The sequence below is a fragment of the Dendrobates tinctorius genome, unplaced genomic scaffold (genome assembly GCF_039654945.1).
Source record: "Dendrobates tinctorius isolate UK_male_01 unplaced genomic scaffold, ASM3965494v1 ptg000254l, whole genome shotgun sequence".
Taxonomy (NCBI): domain Eukaryota; kingdom Metazoa; phylum Chordata; class Amphibia; order Anura; family Dendrobatidae; genus Dendrobates; species Dendrobates tinctorius.
In genome coordinates, this window is record NW_027361921.1 from 15,546,455 (window position 1) to 15,572,860 (window position 26,406).

The 26,406-nt window shown below is 42.9% G+C and overlaps 1 protein-coding gene across 11 annotated transcripts in view; it reads right to left on the reverse strand.

Moving 5' to 3' along the window:
- The window catches only part of GULP1 (GULP PTB domain containing engulfment adaptor 1), a 1,494,945-nt gene that overhangs the window by 170,495 nt on the left and 1,298,044 nt on the right, over nucleotides 1-26,406 (reverse strand). For 9 of the 11 annotated variants that reach the window (XM_073558194.1, XM_073558203.1, XM_073558197.1 and 6 more), the window contains 2 exons: nucleotides 12,340-12,567; nucleotides 3,539-3,677 (listed from right to left, as the gene is read on the reverse strand). In XM_073558194.1, the coding sequence (XP_073414295.1) occupies nucleotides 3,539-3,677; nucleotides 12,340-12,567 (367 nt within the window). The remainder of the gene's footprint in view (nucleotides 1-3,538; nucleotides 3,678-12,339; nucleotides 12,568-26,406) is intronic. The other 2 variants (XM_073558195.1, XM_073558205.1) reach the window with 1 other exon arrangement.

Genomic DNA, 26,406 nt, shown 5'->3' on the forward strand with positions numbered 1-26,406 from the left:
GGAGCTGGTATCGCGTCGTTTCTGGTGGCCCAAAATCCGGCAGGACGTGGTCTCGTACGTGGCAGCTTGCATCACGTGCGCTAGGGCCAAGTCGCCCCGAGCCCGTCCTGCTGGCACGCTACAGCCTCTGGGGGTACCTAATAGGCCATGGACAGAAATCTCCATGGATTTTATCACTGACTTGCCAGTCTCGGCGGGGAACACGGTCATCCTGGTGGTAGTTGACCGATTTTCAAAGATGGCGCATTTTGTCTCATTGCCTTCCTTGCCCAATGCAAAGACGTTGGCTCAGGTGTTTGTGCAGGAGGTGGTCAGACTCCACGGAGTTCCGTCGGACATAGTATCTGATAGGGGAACTCAATTTGTTGCGAGGTTTTGGAAAGCTTTTTGCTCACGTTTGGGGATCAAGTTGTCACATTCATCGGCGTTTCATCCACAGTCAAATGGTCAAACTGAGCGCATGAACCAAAATCTGAAGCAGTATTTACGATGCTTTGTGTCCGACAACCAAGAGGAGTGGTCTACTTTCCTTCCTCTGGCCGAGTTCGTGTTAAATAATCACCGCCAAGAGTCATCGGGAGAGTCTCCGTTCTTTTGTGTTTACGGTCAACATCCTCAATTTTGTACCTTACGTCAGGGTGACTCGGGGGGCGTCCCGGAGGAGGACCAGCTAGGAGTTCAATTATCATTGGTCTGGAGGAGGGTGAAACAGCGATTGTTGAGCATGAGTGCAAGGTACAAACGGGTGGCTGACAGTAGACGCGTGCCGGGTCCGGACCTGTGTGTGGGTGAATGGGTGTGGTTAGCGACTAAAAACATAAAACTCAAAATTCCATCTTTAAAGTTGGGTCCAAGGTTTATTGGGCCTTTTAAGATTGCTGCCATCATTAACCCAGTTGCTTATCGGTTGGAACTTCCTGCAGTATACAAGATACACAACGTGTTTCACAGGGCTTCATTGAAAAAGGTGGTAGGCTCTGTGGACACGACGCCGATGCCACCTCCGGTCATGGTGGATGGCGATTTAGAGTTTGAGGTCTCCAAGGTAGTGGACTCTCGAGTAGTGCGCCGTACTCTTCAGTATTTGGTACACTGGCGGGGGTATGGTCCGGAGGAGAGGTCTTGGGTACCAGCCTCGGACATACATGCGGATCGGCTGGTCAGTTCTTTTCACCGTCGTCATCCGGACAAGCCGGGTCCTATGAGTCTTGAGGGACCTGGGGTCCCTCGTAGAAGATGGGGTACTGTCACGTCGGACGCTATTCACACCACAGCATCTGGCAGGCAGAGGTAGTTCCACCTCCGTCCACTATAGCCTCAATGGCGCCGGCTTGAGTTTCTCAGGCTATCGGGGGTTAATCTAGCTGGAGATCCGGTTGGATGTTTGGTCACGCCCACGGTCTTTAAATAGTCTTGCTGGCCTATGGGCATCGCCGATTATAGCTTGTGTGTCATACCAAGTGGTTCCGGTCTGGAGTGGAGGTGTTGGAGAGAGAGAGATTCATATCTGGTGTCGTATGATCCATTGTTACCTTCTCGCCTTCCCATATTTGTGTTTTGTTGTGCCCTGTTCACATTACTGTATAGTCCTGTGTGTATGCGGCGTGGTGCAGTTTAAGTTCTCCCTGTCTGTCTTTATTGTGTGGGGCTTTGGTGGTTTGTCTCCTCACTGGGTGGAGGGTGGAGGGTTAAGCTTAGGGCTGAGCAGGAGATAAGGAAAGGGTGGAGGCTCAGGCATTTGCACCATCAGCAAAAACCCTGAGTTGAGGGTCAGACAGGGTTTCCCCTAGTGAAAGGGACACCACAGGGGCCCCGGGTATTTCTGCCTTCGTTGACCTAAGCCCCGCGTGACAAAACCCTTAACGACCGCCAATACGCTGTCATGACCCATGCGGGATCAGGACAGATAAAAGCACAGGTAACCATTTTTTTCTCAAGCTGTGCTTAGAGATGTTTTTGCCCCCGGTGGCCATTTGGATTATTGCACTGTGGTGTCGTTTGTTCTAAGTTTGCCCCCGGTGGTGGTGAGCGTCATTGCACTCTGTTTCTTTAGTTTAGTGCACATGATTATAATGCAGGTGTGATTGCTGGCTCTACTATAAAAGAGTCACAGGTGTTGCTATCAGTGTTGGTGATAGTATTCATTTCAACCATCCTTGGTGGAGGAAGGAGCTGGAGAACGTTCCTTGCAGCACTGTCTTAGCCCTGGTGTGGAAGGAGTCATAGGGGATTTCCTTGTAGCTCTGACAGAGCTTGGTGGCAGCGTTTCAGGAGGAGAGCTGCATTCTGGTGGTGGACTCTGTTGCCAGGAGCAAGTGCAATAGAGTAAAGCAAAGTGGTGTTCCCCTGTTTGTGTTTTTCCTTCGTGTGTATTAGTACAGCGGTGGGGCCAGTGCCTGCGCCACCCAGCTCCCTAGCAAGGGATAGGTGCAGGGTGTGCTAGGGCGACAGGTATCCTGAGCGGCTCCTGGTGCGGAACCGGCATAGGAAACGTTAGGAGCGTTAGGGACACTGACTCAGGGGAGTGCAGGAGGTCTCCATGTCCCCTTTCCCTATTGCAGGGCCCACCGTTGTAACCACTTCCCTTCCCCTTGTCTTGTTGTTTTAGTTACCGGCCTGCGGGCCGTGTCACACAGGACTGTATCACGTGCCGCGTCTTGTTGTTTACAGTTACCGGCTTGCGGGCCGTGTCACACAGGACGGGTCCACGTGACATACGCCTTTTAACGGCAGTAGTTAAGGGTACTTAAACCACAGCACCGTTAATTATGGCATTGTGGAAAAGTGTATAGCGCCCCCCAGAGTCAGATTTTCTCCGGGGTCTCGATAAAAAATATAATTGCTATTCATCAGGCATGATTTAAGACAGCATCTGAAGAGTTACATATGTACACACAACAAAATATTTGCAATAGTGAAGTACAGTAACTAAGACTTAATGTAAAGCAGAACAATTAATATGGGGGTGAGTAGAAACCAGTTGTGGCACTAAACATTAAAGCAGGTATGTATGGTTGCAATTCTTTCCATATATAAAGTAAGAATTGGCACTGTGTAAATAATAAAACAAAAGAGGCAATAACTCCTTCTATCTGGATTCATTAGAGAATAAGTGTAGCAGACATTGTTCAATTTGAAACCCCATTCTTTAGGGTATGTTTCCATGGTCCGTAACGGCAGTGCTTTGTACGCAGTACATGCCCACTCTGTCCAAAGCGCTGGCGGCTTTTGTACGCGCGGTGATTCCGCATGTGTTCATTGTACCATGCGGAATTACCGCATCCTATACATTGGACTGTGATATTTATCTTGCGGAGACTGAGCGTCTCCGCAAAATAGACATGCTTCTATCTAGAAAGACGTGCCACATGTGCGTATACGCAGGGAAAATCCCATCCACTATGCTGTAACATTTGGCCACTGCAGATTGGACGCTGCAGCTGTATGCAGCATCCAATCCGCAACTTTTACTGACCATGGAAACATACCCTCAGACTTATCACATTTTTTGGTGGCTAATAACCAAATTATTACTTACTTATTTCAGTTGACCTGCTTTGCACAGATGGAAACTGTGTACCATTTTTTGTAGGTGTTGTTGATCCAGAAGAAAGTGGGGTAAAGGGAACCATGTCAAAAATATCAGTGGAAGGAGATTTTGGTGTCACACTGCCAGCCTAAAATAAAAGTGTCTTGCATAAGAATTGTTTGACACTAGTCAGAAATATCACATGAATCATGCAAAAATCATGCATACCAATTTCTATAAACACATTTATGTATGACATCAGCATTCAATATGACTTTTTTGTCTTTATCATGTCACTTTATGGTGCAGAGGTAATATTTTAAGATTAATTGTAGGAAAGCAGCTTAAAAGTTCTGTCCATTTAGGGGGAGTACCACACTATGTGTTTAAGCACTTCCCAACACAAATGTTAGTAGCTACAGGTTCAGCTAATAAAAATTCAGATAATCAGCTGTTATCATTAGACACAGATAGTGGGGAAATGTATTACTACATACACAACACCCATTGATGTCATTGAATAATTTGTGTAATACACTGCTGCACACTCTTATTAAATAGAGCAGAGTAGAACCTATCTTTATGGCAATCATATGCCCTAATGAAACATTAATTTACAGGGACTCTCTACTTTTGCTATAAAAATTACAACTTCACTAGAAAAACAAGTGATAAAATCAAAAGTTATTTTATTGTGAATTATAAAATTAAAATCTAAATGGCAGTGTATAAATCAGCTTATCTTAATAAGACATTTATAATCAGGCTATTTTTACGGTGCATTAACTTGAAATAGAATTAATAATTCACCTGAAACTCCCTTCAAATATCTTTCAAAAATGTGAAAAACATTCAAGCAAGAAAGCTTTTTAGCATAATCTGTGAAATACTTTTCCAATTTTGGATTAGAACCTCGAAAACAAATGTAACCCCTTCTCACCACTGGCAATTTTGGCAGGGGAGAGTAGTGTAGGACTGAGCAACAGCTTATGGCTCAGATACGCTTAGTCATGGGGGGCGGGGAGATAGGAGATAGGGTGGGAAATTCCCCTGTGAGAGAGGGGATAAATAGAAGTAGGCGGGGCTCCAGGAGAGATTAGTCCCGGGAGGAGTTCAACAGAGGAAGACAGAAGACGGAGACAGAGAAGAGCTCGACCAGGGGACTGATCGGAGAGAACAGTCAGGGGGTGGCCCTGACCCGACGGACCGCAGGACAGACGAGGAGAAGAGACAGTCAGGGGTGGCCCTGACCCAACGGACCGCAGGACAGACAAGGCCCCTGGGGTACCAATTGGAAGACGACCTCGGGCAGTTGAAGCGCTGGGGGTAGATTGGTCTAGGACTGCCCCCAGTGAAAGATCCGCGAGGTGCGTTACTGTGACTGGAGCTAAGGACTAGGTACCCGGGCCTGGAAACAGAGTGGTGTAAAGAAGCTGCGGTGCATGTTTGGTGGTCGTCAGGATGACGGCAAAATAAACCTGGAACTGTTACAACTGGATTCCGTCTCCATCTCGTCTGTGCCTCGTCTGGTAAGCAGTGGTCCAATCCCCAAGTCCGGCCCCCTACCACACCTGCACAGCTCCCAGCACTTTAACCCCCTAAATGCTGCGATTGCAGCATTTAGCAAGCAGGAGGAAAGCCCTTCTGCCCTTGGATCGGCATCCCCGTGACGACATAGCGGGCGCTCGATCATTGCCACGGTAACTCGGTATTGTCATGATGACAGCCGGGTCTCCAGACACTAGCAAGTCAGTTAGATCAGGAACAGTGCATGATCTAACTGACTTTTGTTTGCAGGGCTGACAGGCTATAATGTATAGCAATGCTCCTGCATGACTTATAACAGCGATCAAACTGCAGAAAGTGAAAGTCCCCTAGTGGGACAAAGTAAAAAAGTTAGAAAAAATGTGAAAAAGTAGCAACCTTTTTTGAAAAAAAAATCACAAAATAATAATATAATAAAATAAGTATATATTTGGCATCGCTACATCTGGATCAACCTGACCTATAAAACTGTCCCACTAGTTAACCCCTTTAGTGAACACTGTAAAAAAACAAACGGTGCACAATACAATGCTTTACCATCATACTGCCAAATAAAAAGTGCAATAAAACACAATCAAAAAACAAATGTTAATAAAAATGTTATAGCTGAAAACATCATCTTGTCCCGCAAAAACCACGCCCCCATACAGCTCCATCAGCAAAAAAGTAAAAATGTTTTAGCTCTCAGAATAAAGCGATGCAAAAATAATATTTTTTCTATAAAAGTTTTAAATGTGTAAAAGCACCTAAACATAAAAAAAAATTAAATGGGGTATTTCTGCAATTGTACTGAATCAAAACATTAAACTGCATTACCAATTTTACCGTACTCGAAATGGCATAAAAAAACAATCCTGAATTGTTGATTTTTGCTTATTCTGCCTCCCAAAAATTGGAATAGAAAACGATCAAAAAATATACCGATCTAAAAAATGGTACCAATAAAAACGTCAGCTTGTCCCGTAAAAAACAAGCCCCCAGGTGACTTTGTCAGCAGAAACATGGAAACATTATAGCTCTCAAAATATGGTGATGCAAAAACTAGTTTTTGCAATAAAAAGCGTTTTTTATTGTGTGACAGCAGTCAAATTGAAAAAATAAATCTGGTAGTCGCCTAATCACTTATACCAAATGAGGAATGGTTTAAAAATAAATAAAACCAGTTCTTCACCTGCTGTTGATTTTTCTTCATTACGCCTCCAAATGATCGCAGTAATGCTTGACTCACATTTCTCTGAGCACTTACATCGGGGATTCTGTGTAAATCTCTGAAGTATGTGATTCAGACAGAACCTCTGGCAGAAGATTCCCTGTAATGAGGCAGATGAAGGCACTGTGGATGCTGTCTGACCTGTGATCCGGCTGTGTCTGTCATTTTAGGATTGCATAAAAGTTCAGTCGGCCACAGTTTTGTGCACCTCTGAAATAAAAAAAAATACCACTGAACAGAGGCCAGACAGAGCCCAGAGTAAAGCTATGTGCGCACACTGAGTATGTGCTTGCAGAAATTTCTGAAAGGTTTCTGCATTTCTTGGCAAGAAAAACACTGGGGAAAAAAACACGCATTTTTGTATGCGTTTTTTTTGCTTGCGTTTTTATACAGCGATTAGTGCTTTTTTGAGCTAAAGTAAGATATTTTAAAAAAGTTTTGTGATGTAATTTATTGGTTCTACATCATCTTTTCATGCTGATGCAGTAGCATCAGAGTAATGGGAGAAGGGCTTGGTGTCAGCAGCTGTCATTGACACCTATCCCTATGTTGAGTAATGAAAAGGAGTTAGCCTGACACTCTCATTACTAAGCCAATAAGTAAACACAAAAACACACAAACAAACACACACAAACACACACACATTGTCACCAGCCTATGTAGGAGCTTTAACAGAACGAACATACATAGGCTGTAACCAAACAGCAAATGTTAACATTGAAAAAAAAAAATAAAAAAAAAATCTTGTGGGCTCAGACGAAATTTTAATAACCAACAGAGGGAAAGCTGATGGCTGATGTTAATATTCTGGGAATGAGCCAATGGCCATAAAGGTTCCCAGGCTATTAATATCAGCTCACAGCTGAATACTTAGCCTTTACTGGCTATTAAAATGGGGGAGCCCCCCAAAAAATGATATGGGGTCCTCCTTTAATTAATAACTAGCAAAGGCTATGCTGACACCTGTGGGCTGATATTAATAGCTTTGGAAAGGACCAAGGATATTGGCCCCTCCCATACTAGAAACATCAGCTCTCAGCCACCCCAGAAAAGACGCATCTATAACATGCGTCAATTCTGGCACTTAGCCTCGTTCTTCCCACTTGCCATGTAGCGGTAACAAGGGGGGTCATATCTGTCGGGTTGATGTCACCTTTGTATTGTCAGATGACATCAAGTCCACGGGTTAGTAATGGAGAGGCGTCTATAAGACGCCTATCCAATAGTAACCCCATAGTGATATTGTATAAAACACACACACCCAGAATAAAGTCCTTTATTTGAAATAATGACACAGACTTCTTTAATAAACATAATTAAACCATACTCATCGAATGCCTAATCCACTGAAGCCAATGTCTCCTGCAACAAAAATAAAATAATAAACTACAATATTCCTCACCTGTCTGCAGAGAAGCAAATCCATAATGTCCCACAGCGATCCTGATCACTTTGAGAGCAGTCACATCAGTGACTGTTTCAGTGACAACAGACATAGCTTGATGGTAGTCTCATCAGCCCACGCCTGCTGACTTGTGGTAAGCTTTTTACCGCATGTCACCACTGCGGGTCACAGTCACTGCTCAGGGTTCACGCTAACATCTGACAGCATGATCCCGCAGCGTTCTGACTGACAGTACCGGCGGTAACGTTACCGTGGGTGACAGTCACAGCTGCAGAGTCACGCTGACATCTGACAGCGTTACCCTGCGGCACTCTGACCAACGGTTTTACAGGCGGTAACGTTACCGCCGATAAGAACCACCGTTCCAGTGTTTCCCACGCTTCACACAGATGACAGTGTGGGAAACACCAGGGAGATGGTAAAAAGCAAAACAAAAACTCAGCAGAAAAAACACACTGCAAATAAGTGCGCAAGTACACTGATCATGTGCACAACACTTCAGGATTGTTATTGAATTAGCTTTCATAAGGATTCCTTTGCACTCTGGAAAAGCGAAATGGCCCTCAACTCCCAAAAGCAATTCAGCAAATTCTGAGTTCCCAAATCCAATTTCCCCTATGCCTTCTGAACCCAAGTGTGCCTAAAACACTGGCAGCATAAATTGTGGTAAAAATTTTGATGCCATTTTTAGCCATTTCCCAGTGTGAAAGTGTAAAATCTGGGGCTAAAACAGAATTTTGGTGGTAAAAATGTAATAATGTTTTTCTTCATTGCCCAATAGTATAAAATTCTGTGACCCATCTGCTTTGTCAATACGATCACTACAAATCTAGATTAATTCATTCAGAGGTGTGGTTTGGAAAATGGGGTCACTTATGGGGGTTCTGCTGCTTCATCCATTCTGAGCTTTGCACGGTGCCTCAAAAGTAGTTTTCAACCATATATGGGGTATCGGTGTAATCAGGAGAAATTTCACAACAAATTTTGGCATTCATTTTATCCTGCTATTCTTGTGAATATTGAAAATTTGGGGCTAAAATAAGATTTTTGTGGCAATTTTTTTATTATTTTCATGACTCAATGTTATAAACTTCTGTGAAGCACCTGAGGGTTCAAGGTAGTCACCACATATCTAAGTAAGTTCCCTGGGGGGTTTAGTTTCCAAAATGGTATCACTTGTAGGGGGTTCCACTGTTTAGGCACATCAGGGGCTCTCCAAACTCATCATGGCATCTGCTAATTATTTCAGCAAATTTTACATTAAAGTCAAATGGCACTACTTCAATTTCAAGAACTGACATGTGCTCAAACATTAGATTTACCCCACATGTGGGGTATCGGCATGCTCATGACAAATTGCACTTTTTATGGTTGCCTTTGCGAAAATTAAAAAAAATTGGAGTCTAAAGTAATTTTTTGTGACAAAGTTAAATGTTCATTTTTTCCTAAAGGGTTCATACATTTCATGAATATGGTTATGAGCACCTTCAGACGTGCAGGTTTTAGAATGGTGTCACCTTTGGGTATTTTCTGTCATAAAGAACCATCAAAGTCACTTCAAATGTAATATGGTCCCCAAAAAATGGTTTTGTAAATTATGTTGGTAAAATGACAAATCGCTGGTCAACTTTTAACCCCTAACTTCCTAACAAAAAAATTATGCTTCAAAAATTGTGCTGATGTAAAGTTGACATGTGGGAAGTGTTATTTATTAACCATTTTGTGTGATATGACTCTGATTTAAGGGCATAAAAATAAAAACTTTGAAAATTGCCACATTTTCAAAATTTTCACCAAATTTCAGGTTTTTCACAAATAAACGCAAGTCATATCAAAGATATTTTACCACTATCACAAAGTACACTATGCCACGAAAAAACTTTCTCAGAATCAGTGCGATCAGTTCAAGCATTCCAGAGTTAACTCTTTATAAAGTGACAGTAGTAAGAATTGTAAAATTTGGCCTCATCATGAAGGTGCAAACAGCCTTGGGGGTCACTTACCATGATGTTAATTTTGTTTTGTTCCGTTTAGGGGATTTCATTTGATCGCTTGTTCTATAAAAAGCGAAACAATTGAGTGCCACTATATGGCTAAAGTGGTTATTTCTCATATAGCAAACCCTGTGGCTGCAGTTCACAAGAGTACCAACATGTCAGCAATGGGGCCTTCAGCAAACTCCATTCTGCCAATACATTCCTTCAGCAGCTTGTGATCTTTTTGTTTAGTGTAATAGGACCCAGAATGGTGTGCCAACAAGACTGCAGCATTTAAGGGGTTATTGTCTCTGATTGCTGCTGCTGTAAGCAGATTCAGGCTATATAAAGCAGCTCGTATCTGCCATGTATGCTGCAGGCTCAGCTCCGGAGTCCACTTCATATACACCCAAACCACTGTACATATAGCCAAGGTCGGGTAGGGGTTAAAAGATGTCTTTGATTTCTAGGCTGCATTACATAATTTGTGCAGCAATAGTAAATATTTAGTATTTTAATATTACTATTACCGTATTTTTTGGATAAGACGCACCGCACCATATGACGCACCCCAATTTTCAGAAGGAAAATAGGGGAAAAAAAAATAATGTGTCAAATGGGGGTCCGTCTTACAGTCCGAATTCAGCTTACCTGGGAAGGGATCCAGCACAGGTGGAGAAGTAGTCACAGGGGTCACTCAGTGGTACAGGCTCGTGCGGTGGCGGCTCTGTGCTAGGGCAGGTTGGTTGTGCTGGGGCAGCTGCGCTGGGGTAGGTGCAGCTGTGCTGGGGCTGTGGCAGCTGTGCTGGTGTAGGGGCAGCTGTGCTGGGGTAGGGGCAGCTGTGCTGGGGCTGTGGCAGCTGTGCTGGGGTAGGGGCAGCTGTGCTGGGGCTGGGGCAGCTGTGCTGGGGCAGGTGGGCTCTGCGCTGGTGGCAGCGGGCGGCGCTCTGCGGTGCGGCGGTGGCAGCGGGCTGTGCTCCGGTGCAGGGGCGGCGGCTCCGCCGGCATTTCTCGCAGCCCGGAGGCCACCGCAACATGGCGGCGGCCAGCAAGGGATGTGCGGGGGGCCTCCAGGCTGCGAAGAAATGCCGGCGGAGCTGCCGCCCCTTAGTATGCTACATGATATGTATTGTATTTTTTATTGTAGTCTAACATTTATTTAGTATTTAATGTTATTAGAGTATATTGTATATTTAAGTCCATCAAAAAGAAAATAGAAACTTGATACTGCTCACTATAGCATTCAGCACATGCCAGGTTTGACACCCTGTAATACATTCCCTCCCACCGATATGCACTTTTCTGGATAAAGGAAGAATATTTAAGACAGTTTGGTGCATGCCATATTTACTTTTATTCCTTTTTGATTATATTGTATTTTCAGTGTTTAGTATTATTATTAGGGTATACATTTTGCCTAGTATTATTAATATTTCAGATTATTATTATTAACAATTGTAGTATATCTTCTATTTTAGAATTATTTTACTCTTTGCAACAACATCAAACTCTTAAACAAAACAACATTTAACAAACCAATACTTTAAGGCCGGGTCACACTAGAGTGAAATACGGATGAGTGAGAGGCGTAAAAACCACGCATTGCACACGGACAAATGATTCTCTATGGGGCAGCTCCCATCAGTCATATATTTCTCGGCCATATTCTACGGTCCGTGCCAATCGCAGCATGCTGTCAGCGTACTACGCCCGTTGTATGCCAATGCAAGTCTATGGGTGCGCAAAAAAAATGCATTACACATGGACCAGATGTGTGACTTGCGAGAAATACGCACCCGGTGTCCTTTAGAAAAGCCGGCAATTCAGTGCGCGATACAGTAAAATCACACTGACAGGTTTAATAAAGAATAGAAAGAATAGATATATCCCTATAGAATACATACATATATACACATGTCATTGAGACACACATATATATATAAATATTTCATAGTATTTCATGTATTTTTTTTATATGTCTTTCACTAGTAATTAGATGAGGGTTGATGTGTAAAATTTGGGAGGTGTAGGTGTTAATTTAAGGGGTTAATTTGTTGTAAAAAATTGCGTGGGCTCCCGCGGTAATTTGTCAACCAGAGAGGTAAAGCAGGTGAGTGAGGGCAGATTTTAATAGCCATGAGAGGGACCATTGTTTTTGGCCTCCCCCCGGCTACAAAAATCTGCCCCCAGACACCCCAGAAATGGCACATCTATAAGATAGAATGGAATGGTTTTACAGAAGCCAGCAACTGAATAAACGGCTATTCTGCTATGAAGAACTCTATGAAATATAAATAAACAGTGTATATATATATATATATATATGTCTCAATGACATGCATGTGTATATATATATATATATATATATATTGTATATATATACATATATATGCATTCTATGTGTCTATATCTATTCTTTGGTTTCTGTTATAAACCCTGTCATAGGGCTCCATTATATGTCCATTTTGCAAGCCTGCAAGAAAATCTCGGCATACGGATGCCATACGGATTACATATGGATGGTTACATGCGCAAAATACGCAACCACACCTTGATTACGGATGACTTACGGAGCAATATTTAGGGGACATTTCTCCGTATTACGCATGTAAAATACGGACCGTATTTTGCGTCGGTTAGTGTGACCCCGGCCTAAAGAGTATTTCAGAATTACATGAGGTCTTGGAATGCTGTATTTATTGCTAAGTTTTGGTTGATTGTTTTTGGAGGGTGGAGGAGTTAGATGCCATCCTGTTGATAGTCTAGAGTCAGGAGAATTCATGGGTGTGAACGTTATAGAGCAGATATCTAAACACGGAACTGAAGCTTCAGTATGACACCAGATATATGTGGTGGACCTCTCAATCACACCTTGGTCATGACCAGGACTTATATGTAGTAACTGCAGAAGAATGAAGAAGAGGAAACAAAGTCTAGGCAAGAAATAGTAGAAAATATACAGTAAAGTAGAAAAACATTGGCTTATGAGTACATTACAGTACATGAAGATTCCCTTATACCCAAAGGACATAACTATACATTCACATTCACACACATCATAACTTTAAAAAGTTATACATCCTGGGATTTTTCACCTTTATGAACAGAATATGGGAGTCAAGCTCTAGCACAAAAATGTGGAACTCTTAACTGTTATTGTCAACTCTTCCCTCTTGTCCTGTAGCGGTGGCAAGTGGGGTTCATATTTGTGGGGTTGATGTCACCTTTGTATTGTCCGGTGACATCAAGCCCACCACCAGCTTAACAGCCTGAGAATACCAGCCCCCAGCCTTGAGTTTTGTCTGGCTGGTTATCAAAAATCGGGAGGAATCCATGCCATTTTTTTAAAATTACCATATTTATTTACAGCGTAGGAGCGGCAGATGAATACTCTCATCCGCCGCTCCTACTGTCACTGTTATTAGCAGCAGCAGGGGTAGGCTCATGGGAATAATAGTCCCATCAGCCACCGCCTACTGTCTCTTTTATTACTTAAATGTAACTCATCATTCTCCCCTGCTTGCGCCGATAGCCGGCAGAGCAGGAGAGAATGATGAGAGCCGTGTTCAGCATCCGGAATCGGGGAACAGTGCTTACTGTAACGCTTATTCCCTAGCGCCAATGCGTGTCACATGGATGACATCCATGTATGTTATGCGCATGCACGTGTGATGGATGTTTTGTGCCCCGTGCTAACATTAAAAAATGAACGCATGTGGAAACACACTGACGTGCACAGACCCATTCACTTGAATAGGCATATCAACATACTCAGGACAAATTGCAAAACTTTTGGCTTCTAATTTCTCCTATTACCCTTGGGAAAATAAAAAATTGGGGGCAAAAAGATCTTTTTTGTGAAAAACATATGACTTTATTTTTACGGCTCTACATTATAAACTTGCCCTGATGTAAAGTAGACATGTGGGAAATGTTAATTATGTATTTTGTGTGACATCTCTGTGATTTAACGGCATGAAAATTCAAAGTTGGAAAATTGCTTAATTTTCAAAATTTTCTCCAAATTTCCATTTTTTTCACAGATAAACGCAAGTCATATCAAATAAATTTTACCACTATCATGAAGTACAATATGTCACGAAAAAAAAACAATCTCAGAATCACCAGGATCCATGGAAGCATTCCAGAGTTATTACCTCATAAAAGGAAAGTGGTCAGAATTGTAAAAATTGGCCCGGTCATTAACGTGCAAACCACCCTTGGGAGTAAATGGGTTAAATTGTCTAAAAGATCTAATAAAGTCAGCATGACAAAAATATCTAGAGCATATTAAAAAAAATTAAGCAGCCAGCAGGAATTATAATCTCAGTATGGACAGTATTAACCATTGACAATATAAGGAGCAAGGTCATTGGAACTACAGAATACAGAGTACCATAAAAATCAGTCTCTCCCAGTAGGCTTACCAAGGATAAATACTCCTTTAATCCTTTATATTATGCATTTACATAGTTTATACTGTAAATCACAGAAAAAGAAAATCAAATCTAAAAAAAAAATCACAGATGGAAGAGCAGACACAGTTGGCAATACCTGTTCAGAATACTAATGCACTGTGGGATGAAGCAAGCCCCAATGATAAAAAGGCCGGGGTAACGCAGGTGCAAAATACTAATAAAACAACCACTCACACGCTTACCATCCACAGAGAAATAGTTGCATAATATTCAAAATGTGTGTACTGCCCAGCACTCTATAAGCGCACCCGCAGGAACAGACATCACAATTCTACACACCAATAACATAGGACTTGGCTGCACCCTGAAAAAGATGATCGAATCCATGAGGCATTAATTGAGGCCAAAAATGCAAGCTCACAACCCAGGTATTGAGACCAGGTATCTGTAAGTGTGGCTGATTTTTTCTGTGATTTTTATGGGGAGGAATTTAGTATCCTTCATCAGTGAATCTAATATATAAAGTTCAAATGTGTGTATGTATGTATGTGTGTATGTCTGGTATTGGCATCCGCACCGTCGCAGCTACAGCCACAAAACTTGGCACAGTCCCACGTCTGGACTCCGAGAGCGTCCTTGGCTATGTTGTGAGGCAAAATTTTAACCCCGCGGGTGCCAATTCACCAAACAATTTTGCCCCATCTACATAATGGGGAAAAAGTGTGTGTGTATCAAGCCCCGCCCCTCATTATGATGTCATAATGGTTGCCAAGGCGACGTTGATGTCATCATAGGTTGCAAGCCCCGCCGCTCATTATGATATCATAATGGTTGATTATGGGATGGAGGATGTGTGATGGGTATATGGGCACTAGACTATGGGATGGAGTATATGTATGACGGGTATATGGGCACGGGACTATGGGATGGAGGATGTGTGATGGGTATATGGGCTCTCGACTATGGGATGGAGGATATGTATGATGGGTATATGGGCACGGCACTATGGGATGGTGGATATGTATGATGGGTATATGGGCACGGGACTATGGGATGGAGGATATGTATGATGGGTATATGGGCATGGCACTATGAGATAAAGGATGTGCGATGGGTAGGTTGGCACTCGACTATGGGATGGCGAATATGTATGATGGGTATATGGGCATGGGACTATGGGATGGAGAATATGTATGATGGGTATATGGGCATGGGACTATGGGATGGAGGATGTGTGATGGGTATATGGGCACTGGACCATGGGATGGAGGATATGTATGACGGGCATATGGGCACGGGACTATGGGATGGCAGATATGTATGATGGGTATATGGGCACGGGACTATGGGATGGAGGATATGTATGATGGGTATATGGGCATGGGACGATGAGATGAAGGATGTGTGATGGGTATATGGGCACTCGACTATGGGATGGCGAATATGTATAATGGGTATATGGGCATGGGACGGAGGATGTGTGAGCGGTATATGGGCATGGGACTATGGGATGGAGGATATGTATGATGGGTATATGGGCACGGGACTATGGGATGGAGGATAATTATAATTTGCTATAACTAACCACAGTTAGTTACTATGCCCGGGCAGCACCGGGCTCTTCAGCTAGTTACTTATAATTCTAATGTAGAGAAAGGGAAGGCAATAAGGACCCTGCATGTGGGTTGCCAGCTTGCGTAATTTAGCCAAAATGTCATCCAATACGTCAAGTATTTTTTCATCCTGCAGCCAAGCCCAGTAATATTAGTGTGGGAAATTGGGATGCCTCGGACTATAGAGTACACTTATAGAGTGACTAGATGGTGGCCCGATTCTAAAGCATCGGGTATTCTAGAATATGGCCAGTGGGAGACCGATATTAAAAAGATGGTCCAGGACGGTCCAGGACGATCCACCACGATCGGCGATCTCACAGCGGGGGCCTGGTCGCTGCTGCATGTCACACTGAGGCTAAGTATCTACGTTGCAGAAATTTCTGCAGCATTTACGCAACTCCCGCTGCGATAAAAACGCATGCGAATTTGCATGCGTTTTTCATGCGATTTTCGGGTGCAGAATTCAAGCGCATTCCAAGTGATTTGAAGCATCGCTTGGAGTGTGATTGACAGGTTGGTCACACTTATCAAGCATAGTGTTTGACAATTGTGATCAACCTTTTACTATTGATGCTGCCTATGCAATCTCAATAGTAAAAGATAGAATGTAAAAAATAAGAAAAAAAAATTAAAAAAAGGTTATTCTCACCCTCCGACAGCCCCCGATCTCCTCTCCATGCTCCTGGCATCTTCCAGTACCAGTAATGCTTAGCGCAAACGACAGGAGATGACATCACTCTCGCGGGAGCGTAACGTCATCAGCGGTCTTTCGCGCAAAGCATTACTGGGACCGGAAGATGCCCAGTGCGTGGTGAGAGGAGGGAAAGAGTCTGGGGGCCCATCTGAAGTTGAGTATATAACTATTTTTTATTTTAATTCTATTTTTTACAGGTTTATGGTACCCAGGGTCTGGAGGAGAGCCTGACCTAATAGTATAGGCGCATTTTATAGCCTGTAAGTCACATGGAACACTACATATGTGAGACTGGCACTCTTTACAAGCCTTTAGAATGCTACAACATGATTTTTCAAAATATATCAAATAATTACATCTGAATGTTTAAAGATGTTACATCTGTATGTTTAAAGATGTTTTCTGAGTGTTTAGTAAAGGAGATCAACAATTGGTGTCATGATGGAAAAATTAGCTCTTTAGGATAGAGTTGTTGATCTATTAAGGATGTACATAAACCCTTTTCTTTTTTCCTGTCCCATCCCTTCACTTGATGTTTTGTCTTTTTTTCAGCCATATTAACTATGCAACTATGCTCAGACTGGTCCACCAGGGAACAGTGAAATCCCTTCGTTGGCCCTCAGTCACCAGTGGGCCCCTGAGCCATGGCGTCTTTGGCCCAGAGTGGAATAGACCTTGCCAGTGCCACTGCTAGTGTTAGTTCAATTGGTCTCCTTTACGAACATCCAGATTAAAAATATTGCGTAAGAGAGAGAGAACCACCAGCTTCCTTCCCTGCAATACCAACACAAGCAGGCCGGTCCTTTAGAGGCTGAAGTTAGCAAAAGATATCAAAGACATTGCACTGAAATGAGGTCACTGCATTTTGCTGAACATGACATGTGATGTAGAAGGAAGAAGCTGTTGGTCATTGTAGTGGGGATATGCAAGTAGGATAATTTTTTTTAGATTATTAAGAGGCCAGAGAGGGTGCCATAAAATAGAGTAGATCATGTATTATGTTTGTTTGTATACCCCTTTATTTTATCCTGTCCCATCCCTTGACTTGATAGCTATTTGTCTTTTTTCAACCATATTAACTATGCAACTATGCTCAGACAGGTCAACCAGGGAACAGTGAAATCCCTCAGTGGGCCTTCAGTCACTAGTGGACCCCTGAGCCATGGCGCAATTGGCCCAGTGTGGAAGAGACCTTGCCGTTGTCACTGCTAGTGTCAGCTCAATTGGTGTGCTTGGATGAACATCCAGTTTAAAAATATTGCGTAAGAGAATCACCATCTTCTTGCCCCACAATACCAATGCAAGCGGGCCAGTCCTTTAGAGGCAGGTGAAGATAACAAAAGATGTCAAAGACAGTGCACTGAAATTATGTCACTGCATTTTGCTACCATTAAGTGTGATGGAGCAGGAAAAAGCTGTTGGTCATTGTAGTGGGGAATATGCAAGTAGGATCATATTTTTTATTATTATTATTATGAGGCCAGAGAGGGTGCCATAAACGGGACATTATATAATATAGGAACCAAAGAGGGTGTGAGTTGGACATTATACAATATGTAGGCCAGAGAAAGGAACATTATACAATATGGGGCCAGAGAAGAGGATATTATAAAGTTTGGATACCAGATAGATGAATATTATACAAGATTAGTGGCAGAGTTGAGGATATTGTACAACATGGGAGCTCAAGATAGGGCATTAAACTTTTTTGGGACCACATAGAGAGCAATATACTCTATGGGGATCAAAGAAGAACATATTATACTGCATGTGTGCCACAGAAGGGGACCGTATGTGTGACAAGTAGAAGCTGCACTGATGATTTAAAATTATCCACCAATTACAGGAGTTAAAGTATTTACAGGAGCCAGGGAGAGCTTAGCACAGCCCTAGAGGATTCTGGGAAAGTTGTTGTTGTGTCCGGGGATCAGCAGGCGGAAGGCAGTATCAGAAAAAGTCTCCTGTCAGACTGAACTAAGATAAGCTGTCAAGATCAGTACTTTCAGGGAAGTGACAGTCAGGACAACCATGGGTGATAATTGCTACCTCAAAATAAGAGGGTGAGAAAGAGCCAACAACTTTGGATTCATCCCCGTCCATCTCACTGCATTCTGAAGCTATAGTGTCACTCTGTGTAAAGACACTGTGTGAAGAAAATTGTCTGTGAAGATACTTTCATATCTCTTTGTTGTATAAAGAGAAATGATTCTGTGTGATGGAAAGAAGCTTGTTTAAAACCTTATAATCAACCTCTGCCTGGATGCTGTTACTTTACATGACTGTGAAAGATTCTGATTAATGGTCGCCCTAAATAATAATAATAATAATACATTTTATTTCTATAGCGCCGACATATTCCGCAGCACTTTACATTTCAGAGGGAACTTGTACAGACGATAGACATTACAGCATAACAATAATCATATAGATCATAACAGATACCAAGAGGAATGAGGGCCCTGCTAGCAAGCTTACAATCTATGAGGAAAAAAAGGGAGACACGAAAGGTGGGTGGTAACAGTTGCCCTGATTGTATGGACCAGCAATAATGTTAAGTGTGTAACAAAATAAAATCCCTAAATAAAATCCCTTCAAAATTCAAAAGAACTCATGTTCCTTTGTCCTGCCTACATATACTGAATAGGAGAAATATTGATTAAAGAGAGAGAGAAAAGGAATAGGCCACACAATGGGGATCACCCAACATAAGAATTAGCAAAAATTTGTAACAATCTTCATTTAGACACAAGCAAGTAAACACCCAATTGTTAAAAACATTAAAAGTTAGTCACACATGTGACTTGAACATCTAGGTTCACAATAGAACCAAACCCTCATAACTTCACCTCCACAGAAAAACATCTCAATAACAGACCAAATATGTATGTAGATAGCATACCACAGTATAAAAGGTTTTTGCATGTAAACTGGCTCACATTCATAAATAAATGCACACACCAAAAATATAAATATTGGCAATTGATCGCAGAAAAATAAAACAATATTAAAGCCACATATGCTATATACACAGGAAGAGATGGTATAAACCATATATCAGCCAATTATAATAAATATATATGATCTAATTAACCTGTGAGAAATTGCACAAAAAGCCCACAAACAGTATCTGGCCTATATAACACGCTAATGCAATGTTATTGATCAAAATCCCTTAGAAGTGCATGTATTTCCCTAACAACTGCTCAGACTATCATGTTTGACCAAGCGCATTGAAATAAAGTGGTACTGGCTAAAAAATAGCCGCATAAAGGGAAGGCAATGCTCAACCTTAGTTTGGTTATGCACTAGTTTCCAATCAGAAGTGGAGTGGAGTCCGAGCGTCCTGAGACCCGACGCGTGTCGCCACCGATTGTGGCTTCGTCAGGGGTCCTGACAGTTAGTTTTGTCTTTTATATATTTAGTTAGTTCAATAATGCAGCACAGCTGTGCTAACACTTACCAAAGAGGCAGTAGGATGTGAATAACATGCGGCTAATGACTGCTTTGCAAAGCACCTGCCCGGGCTGAATTCTGCCCGGAGCGCAGATGCCAGCGTATACAATATATGGTCTAACGTAATGATGGTTAAACACAACAATAAAGTTATGAAAGTCAGAGTTTTAGAGCTTATAGCGCATACACAAGATAATCATTGCCTGTAGCATCAGATCAAGATTTAACGAACCTGCGGCAGAACACACATCACATGGTCTAATAGATACTCTATGCACACATAAGTGCTGAAGTTCTTAAAACACTGTTTATATTTATGGTACAACTTAGATATAAAACCCATTTTAGTAGTTGGTTAAACTCCATTCACATATTAGCGCTAAAGCACCCAAAACCCCATTTTTGTTTATGGTGCAACATAGATATAAGCCCTATTATAGTAGTCGGTTAGGCTACTTTCACACATCAGGTTTTCGGCATCAGGCGCGATCCGGCGTCGTGCCGGAACGCCGGATCCGGCAAATGTTTAGTAAAACCGGATGTGACGGATCCGGTTTTCTGCCGGATCCATCTTTTTCTTGACAGACAAAACCGGATCCGTCTCATCCGGTTCATCCGTTTTTCTATCCGTTTTTCGACGGATTACGCCGGATCCGGTTTTTAAAATTGACCCTTGTGGCCTTCCGAACGGGATTGGCTACTGGAAAACTATATATAGCATGTTCCTACAGCCCTTCTTTGACAGGTTGTAGAGGAGAAAGTGCAGGTTGGAGAGAAGAGCAAGTTACTGGCGAAGATGGATGTTGTCATTGGAAATATTTTGAAGAATTTGGCGGATTTTATAGCGGAGGCGAATCGTTTGAGGGTGATTGTTCTGGAGAAGGAGAGAGCGAGACAGCAGCGCATCAGTCATCGTAGACGACGTTTGTGGATCCACCCCATCACAGCCAAGAGAATGACGCGTGGGGTCTATTCTACACTCTGCATGGACCTTCGACGAAACCCGGATAAATTTTTTGGATATGTTAGGATGAAAATGGAGAATTTTGATTACTTGGTGGAGCGCATTGCACACCTCATAAGAAAAGCGGACACCTATTGCCGCTTCTCTGTTTCACCCGCAGAGCGTCTGATGGTGACTTTAAGGTAAGCCACATTTATTGGATGTGATCGCATCAGAGCACACTTTCACTGCAATCTTGTTGGTGGTAGTTTGTATCTCCAAGTGTTATAGCTCAGTTTTGGTATGTAATGCTGTGATTTAAAACTAATTTATTGTTTTTTAATTCCCCACAGATTTCTTGCAACTGGAGAATCCCTTTCGTCACTGCATTTCCAGTACAGACTCGGGATTTCCACCATATCTGGAATTGTGAAGTACACATGCCGTGCACTGTGGGACTCCTTAGCTGAAGAGTTTTTACCAGAGCCCACAACAGAGAGGTGGATTGAAATTGCTGAAAAGTTTCAACAGATATGTCAGTTTCCCAACTGCTTGGGCGCTGTGGACGGGAAACATATCCGCATTGTAAAGCCAGCTGGATCGGGATCGGAATATTTCAATTACAAGAAATATTTTTCAATTGTCCTCATGGCCATCGCTGACGCGGAATACAAATTTATTGCGGTTGATATTGGGGCCTATGGCCGCTCCAATGACTCTCAAGTTTTCAAACTGTCTGCCATGGGGCGTAAACTGTATGGAAACACCTTCCAGTTCCCACCACCTAGACCGCTGCCGCAAACATCTGGTCCACCTATGCCATTTGTCTGTGTAGGGGATGAAGCCTTCCAGCTTTCAGAACACCTTTTGAAACCGTACTCTAGCAGAGGATTGACAAGACCAAAACGCATTTTTAATTACCGCCTCACAAGAGCAAGAAGAATGGTTGAATGTACCTTTGGTATTCTGACAGCCAAATGGCGGGTCCTATTGACTGCGATCAACCTCAAGACAGAAACTGTGGACGAGGTGATCAAAGCTTGCGTGGTACTCCACAATTTTGTTATCTGCAAGGAACCCATTTCCATTGAGGACACCTCTGAAGAAACCACCTTGCAAGATTACCATGACATTACCACTAGAAGTTCTGTGACGGTTTCAGTAATGAGGGACAATTTTGCACTATACTTTATGTCACCTCAAGGCAGAGTACACTGGCAGGATGACAGAGTGTGAAAGATTTGTGCCCTAACCAAACTTGTGTACCTTCTGTACCAACAGTATATACCTTTGCCAACCAAAGTTGGCTATCTTGTCATGGTCTCTATTTTTAGCTTTAGGCCACAGGTGTGTACCTGGTTGTGTTTTATGCAAAGTATTTCACCTTTTAACAAAAGTTGTGTACATTGTTAGGAAATCACCAACAATAAACACAACTTTTTAGGTGAAATACTTTGCTTCAAACACAACCAGGAACACAACTGTGGCAAAAAGCTAAAATGTACCCACAGTTATATTCCTGGTTTTGAATACCTTTTTACCTTTTAAATACCCTGTATTTAACCTTTTTTTTAAACATATTTCGCCGCAGAAAGAAATGACAGACAACCAGTGTAAACAATAATTTAACTTTTATTTAAAATATTTTTTTTTTGTAAACTGTTTTTTAAAGTTAAAAAAACTTTTTTAATAAAGGTTTGAAACCAACTGGGCATTTTTATTACAAAACACATCATAAATCTGTGTAGTGTGGGGTGGAAATACTGCTGGAGGGACTGCGGGACACTTCGACAATGGGAGTGTGGAGAGAGGACTGGGATCGTGGTGGGGAAGGAACAGTTAGAGGTGATGGTGTGGAAAAAGCTACAGAATGGGTGGACATGTGGGAGGCAGAAGAAGTGGTGGGCGGTGGAGTGGAGGGTTGGGCAGGGACTGTAGGAGCAGATGATGTTGATGGAAAGTTGTATGGGGAAGGAGTTTGGTACGGGGAAGGAGTTTGATACGGGGCAGGTTGCTGGAAGTGGGGAGGTTGCTGGTACTGGGGAGGTTGCTGGTACTGGGGAGGTTGCTGGTACTGGGGAGGTTGCTGGTATGTAATAGGAGGGGGAGGATGGAAAGTGGCTGGAGGGGGTGCAGATGTAATAGGAGGGGGAGGATGGAAAGTGGCTGGAGGGGGTGCAGATGTAATAGGAGGGGGAGGATGGAAAGTGGCTGGATGGGGTGCAGGTGGAGGAACTACAGTGGTGGGAGGTGGAGGTTGGGAGGTAACCTGCTGTAGAGCACCGTGGCACGAATGCATTACATGCATCTGCAGGGTAGGAGATAGTGTTGCCATGCGCTCCACAACAGACCTGAAAAAGGTGTGGTTTGGCGAAGATCTTGCTTCTGAATGCATGGTTTGCAGAAGTGTCTTCACCTCCAGAATGCTGGAGTTGATCTGCTGAAAGCCTGCTGAGATTTGCTCTGACAAGACTTTTAGACAGTTCTGGAAAGATGCATTCAGATGCAAGAACTCTGGCGCATAACTCTTTTCCTGACCCCTCTGCCGCTGCCGCCCAGTACCCGCAGGTGTACTAGAGGTGGCAGTGGCAGAAGGGTGGGGTAAAGGGAAAGCGATCTCCTCACCAGCAGCTTCATGTAATGTAGGCGGCCACGATGCTCCTGTGCTGGTGGATGGGACAGATGGGTCGAATGTGTGGGAAGGCTGGGAAGGTGCAGATGTACCGGGGCGGTCGAAGTGTCCCTCGGTGCCGGTCTCCTCAGGGATCGCCTCAGAAGGGTCCAATCGTGCAGGCTCCCGAGTGCTGCTCACCGTGCTGTGGAATAAAGAGAAAAAAAACAATTAAAATAGTGACATGGTATGGCCCTGGCTGAAAAAATAAAAGTTACATCTAAACATTTTTTTGTCACATGTGGTGTGTAATATTTACCTTCTGGTGAGCATTGTCTCCCGGAGGAATGACAGGGCTCGTGCGTACTTGTACTTGCTCCTGCGTCCTCCAGATCCACTCGGGGCCCGCATCTCTTTATTGAACTCCTTCTTGAAATGATCCCTCACAGACCGCCACCGCTTCACAATTCTCTCCCCTGAAACGAGAAAGGACAAAGTGGTTAGTATACAACATCAGTGTTTCCCAAACTCCAGTCCTCATGGTCCCCAGGGGTCATTTTTTCAGGATTTCCAAAGTAAATAGAAATCCTAAACACATGATCCGTGGGGACCACGAGGACTGGAGTTCGGGAAACACTGGTTTAAATCAAGCAACCGGTACTGTCGCCGACGACCCTGGGAGGCACTGCGAGGACCTCTTGGCCGAGCACCAGATTGGGAAGACTAGAGAAGAAAACAAAAAATGTTATGTCTTTGGATGTAGGCATTTGTTTGCTGTGTGTGGTCTGCAGAACATTGTTTTCTATGTGTTGTGTGTAGTGTGATGTTGTGTTTCTGCGTTTGATGCAAAAAACTTACCAATTGTGAGCCCACTCCAAGTGTCTGTCCACCCCTTCCTTCTTCTTCTGGGAGCTCCTCTTCATCTTGTGATTCCTGTTTTGAAATAAAAGGCAATGAATACACATATATTACAGAGATGATGGATTTTGGAAATAAAAACTTACCGTCAAACGCTGACGATGAGAGGGAGGGCTCCCAGAAGATGTGCTGTCTTCCTCATGGCCAGACTCCATGGCTGTGGGTGGTGTTTCTGCTGCTGCCATTGCTGCTGCTGCATCTATTGGGCGGCTGTTGAATAAAGAGAAACAAAGGGCCAATGAATATCTTGATATTCCATAGCCCTAGTTTGGAGGAATGGGGGATTTGATAATTACCGTCTCTCATCTGCTGCTGGACTCCCCTCCCGTTGTTCAGCATGCTGCTGCATTTGGGGTGGTGCTGATGGTGCTGCTGCAGATGTCTGCTGCCTTCTCCTGCTCCTGGTTCTTGGCTTGGGTGGCATGTTGGGTGTGGCTGAGGGTCCCACTGTCTTGCTTTTATATATGTCCTGTGGGCAGAGCTACTGAGCATGCTCAGACCAAAGAAACCGGATCCGGCGCATTGCGGCGCTCATAGGCTTTCATTGTATGAAAAAGCCGGACACGCCGGATCCGGCGTGTCCAGCTTTTTCGCCGGAGACAAAAAACGTTACAGTAGCCGTTTTTTTCCAGACGCCGGATCGCGTCACATTGCAGGATCCGGCGAAAATCGGATGAAACGCATGGCCATCCGGCTCGATCCGGCTCTATTGCAAGTCAATGGGGGGGAAACCGGATCCGGCATTGCATTTCGCCGGATCCGGTTTTAGTCAAAAGCGCCGGATCGCGCCTGACGCCGAAAACCTGATGTGTGAAAGAGGCCTTAGACTCCATTCACATATAACCTCTAAAGCGCTTAAAACACCATTTTTGTTTCTGGTGCAACATAGATATGAGACCCATTATAGTAGTCAGACAGACTCCATTCACATATAAGCGCTAAAGCACATATGACGCTATTTTTGTTTGTAGTGCAATATGAATGTAAGACCCATTATGGTAGTCTGTTAGACTCTATTCACATATAGCCTCTAAAGCGCTTAAAACACCATTTTTATTTCTGGTGCAACATGAATATAAGACCTATTATAGTAGTTGGTTGGACTCTATTCACATATAAGCGCTAAAGCACATATGACACTATTTTTGTTTGCAGTGCAACATGGATATAAGACCCATTATAGTAGTCGGTTAGACTCCATTCACATATGAGCGCTGAAGCACTTAAAACACCATTTTTATTTCTGGTGCAACATGAATATAAGACCCATTATAGTAGTCAATTAGACTCCATTCACATACAAATGCTGAAGCTCTTAAGACACCATTTTTGTTTGTGGTGCAACAAAGATATAAGACCTATTATAGTAGTTGGTTAGACTTCATTCACATATAAACGCAGAAGCACTTTAAACACCATTTTTGTTTATGATGTAACATAGATATAAAACCCATTATGGTAGTCGGTTAGACTCCATTCACATATACGCACTAGAGCACTTCCAACACCATTTTTGTTTATTTGTGGTGCAACATAAAAATAAGACCCATTATAGTAGTCGATTAGACTCCATTCACATATAAGCGCTGAAGCTCTTAAGACACTATTTTTGTTCGTGGTACAACATAAATATAAGACCCATTATAACAATTGGTTAAACCAAGTACGCTGACAAAATCACCCACTGAGTCCCAAAGTATATATTTAAGACTCAGTGTATAATCAAAATACCATAGTCAGCATACATCCATCATGCTCCTGAAACCAAATAATTTTACTTGAAGATTACCTACTGCCTCTATTTTGGTATGTACGCCTGAGCATTAATACTGTAATGATGCATTAGATTGTATATATAACCTGAATCCATAATGGGTATCAACCCAATATGCATAGGCAAGCATAAATGCATCATACCTTAAATATTCCAGGCTATTGTTATGCTATAATCCACATTTATTCTATTCCAATAATTAACCATTTGGTTATCTATTTGACTATCTACAAAAATGGTGTTCACAATATACCGAGACTAAAATAATGTTCTCAGATAGACTACTTTTACAAAAGGAACACATGCACAGAGCA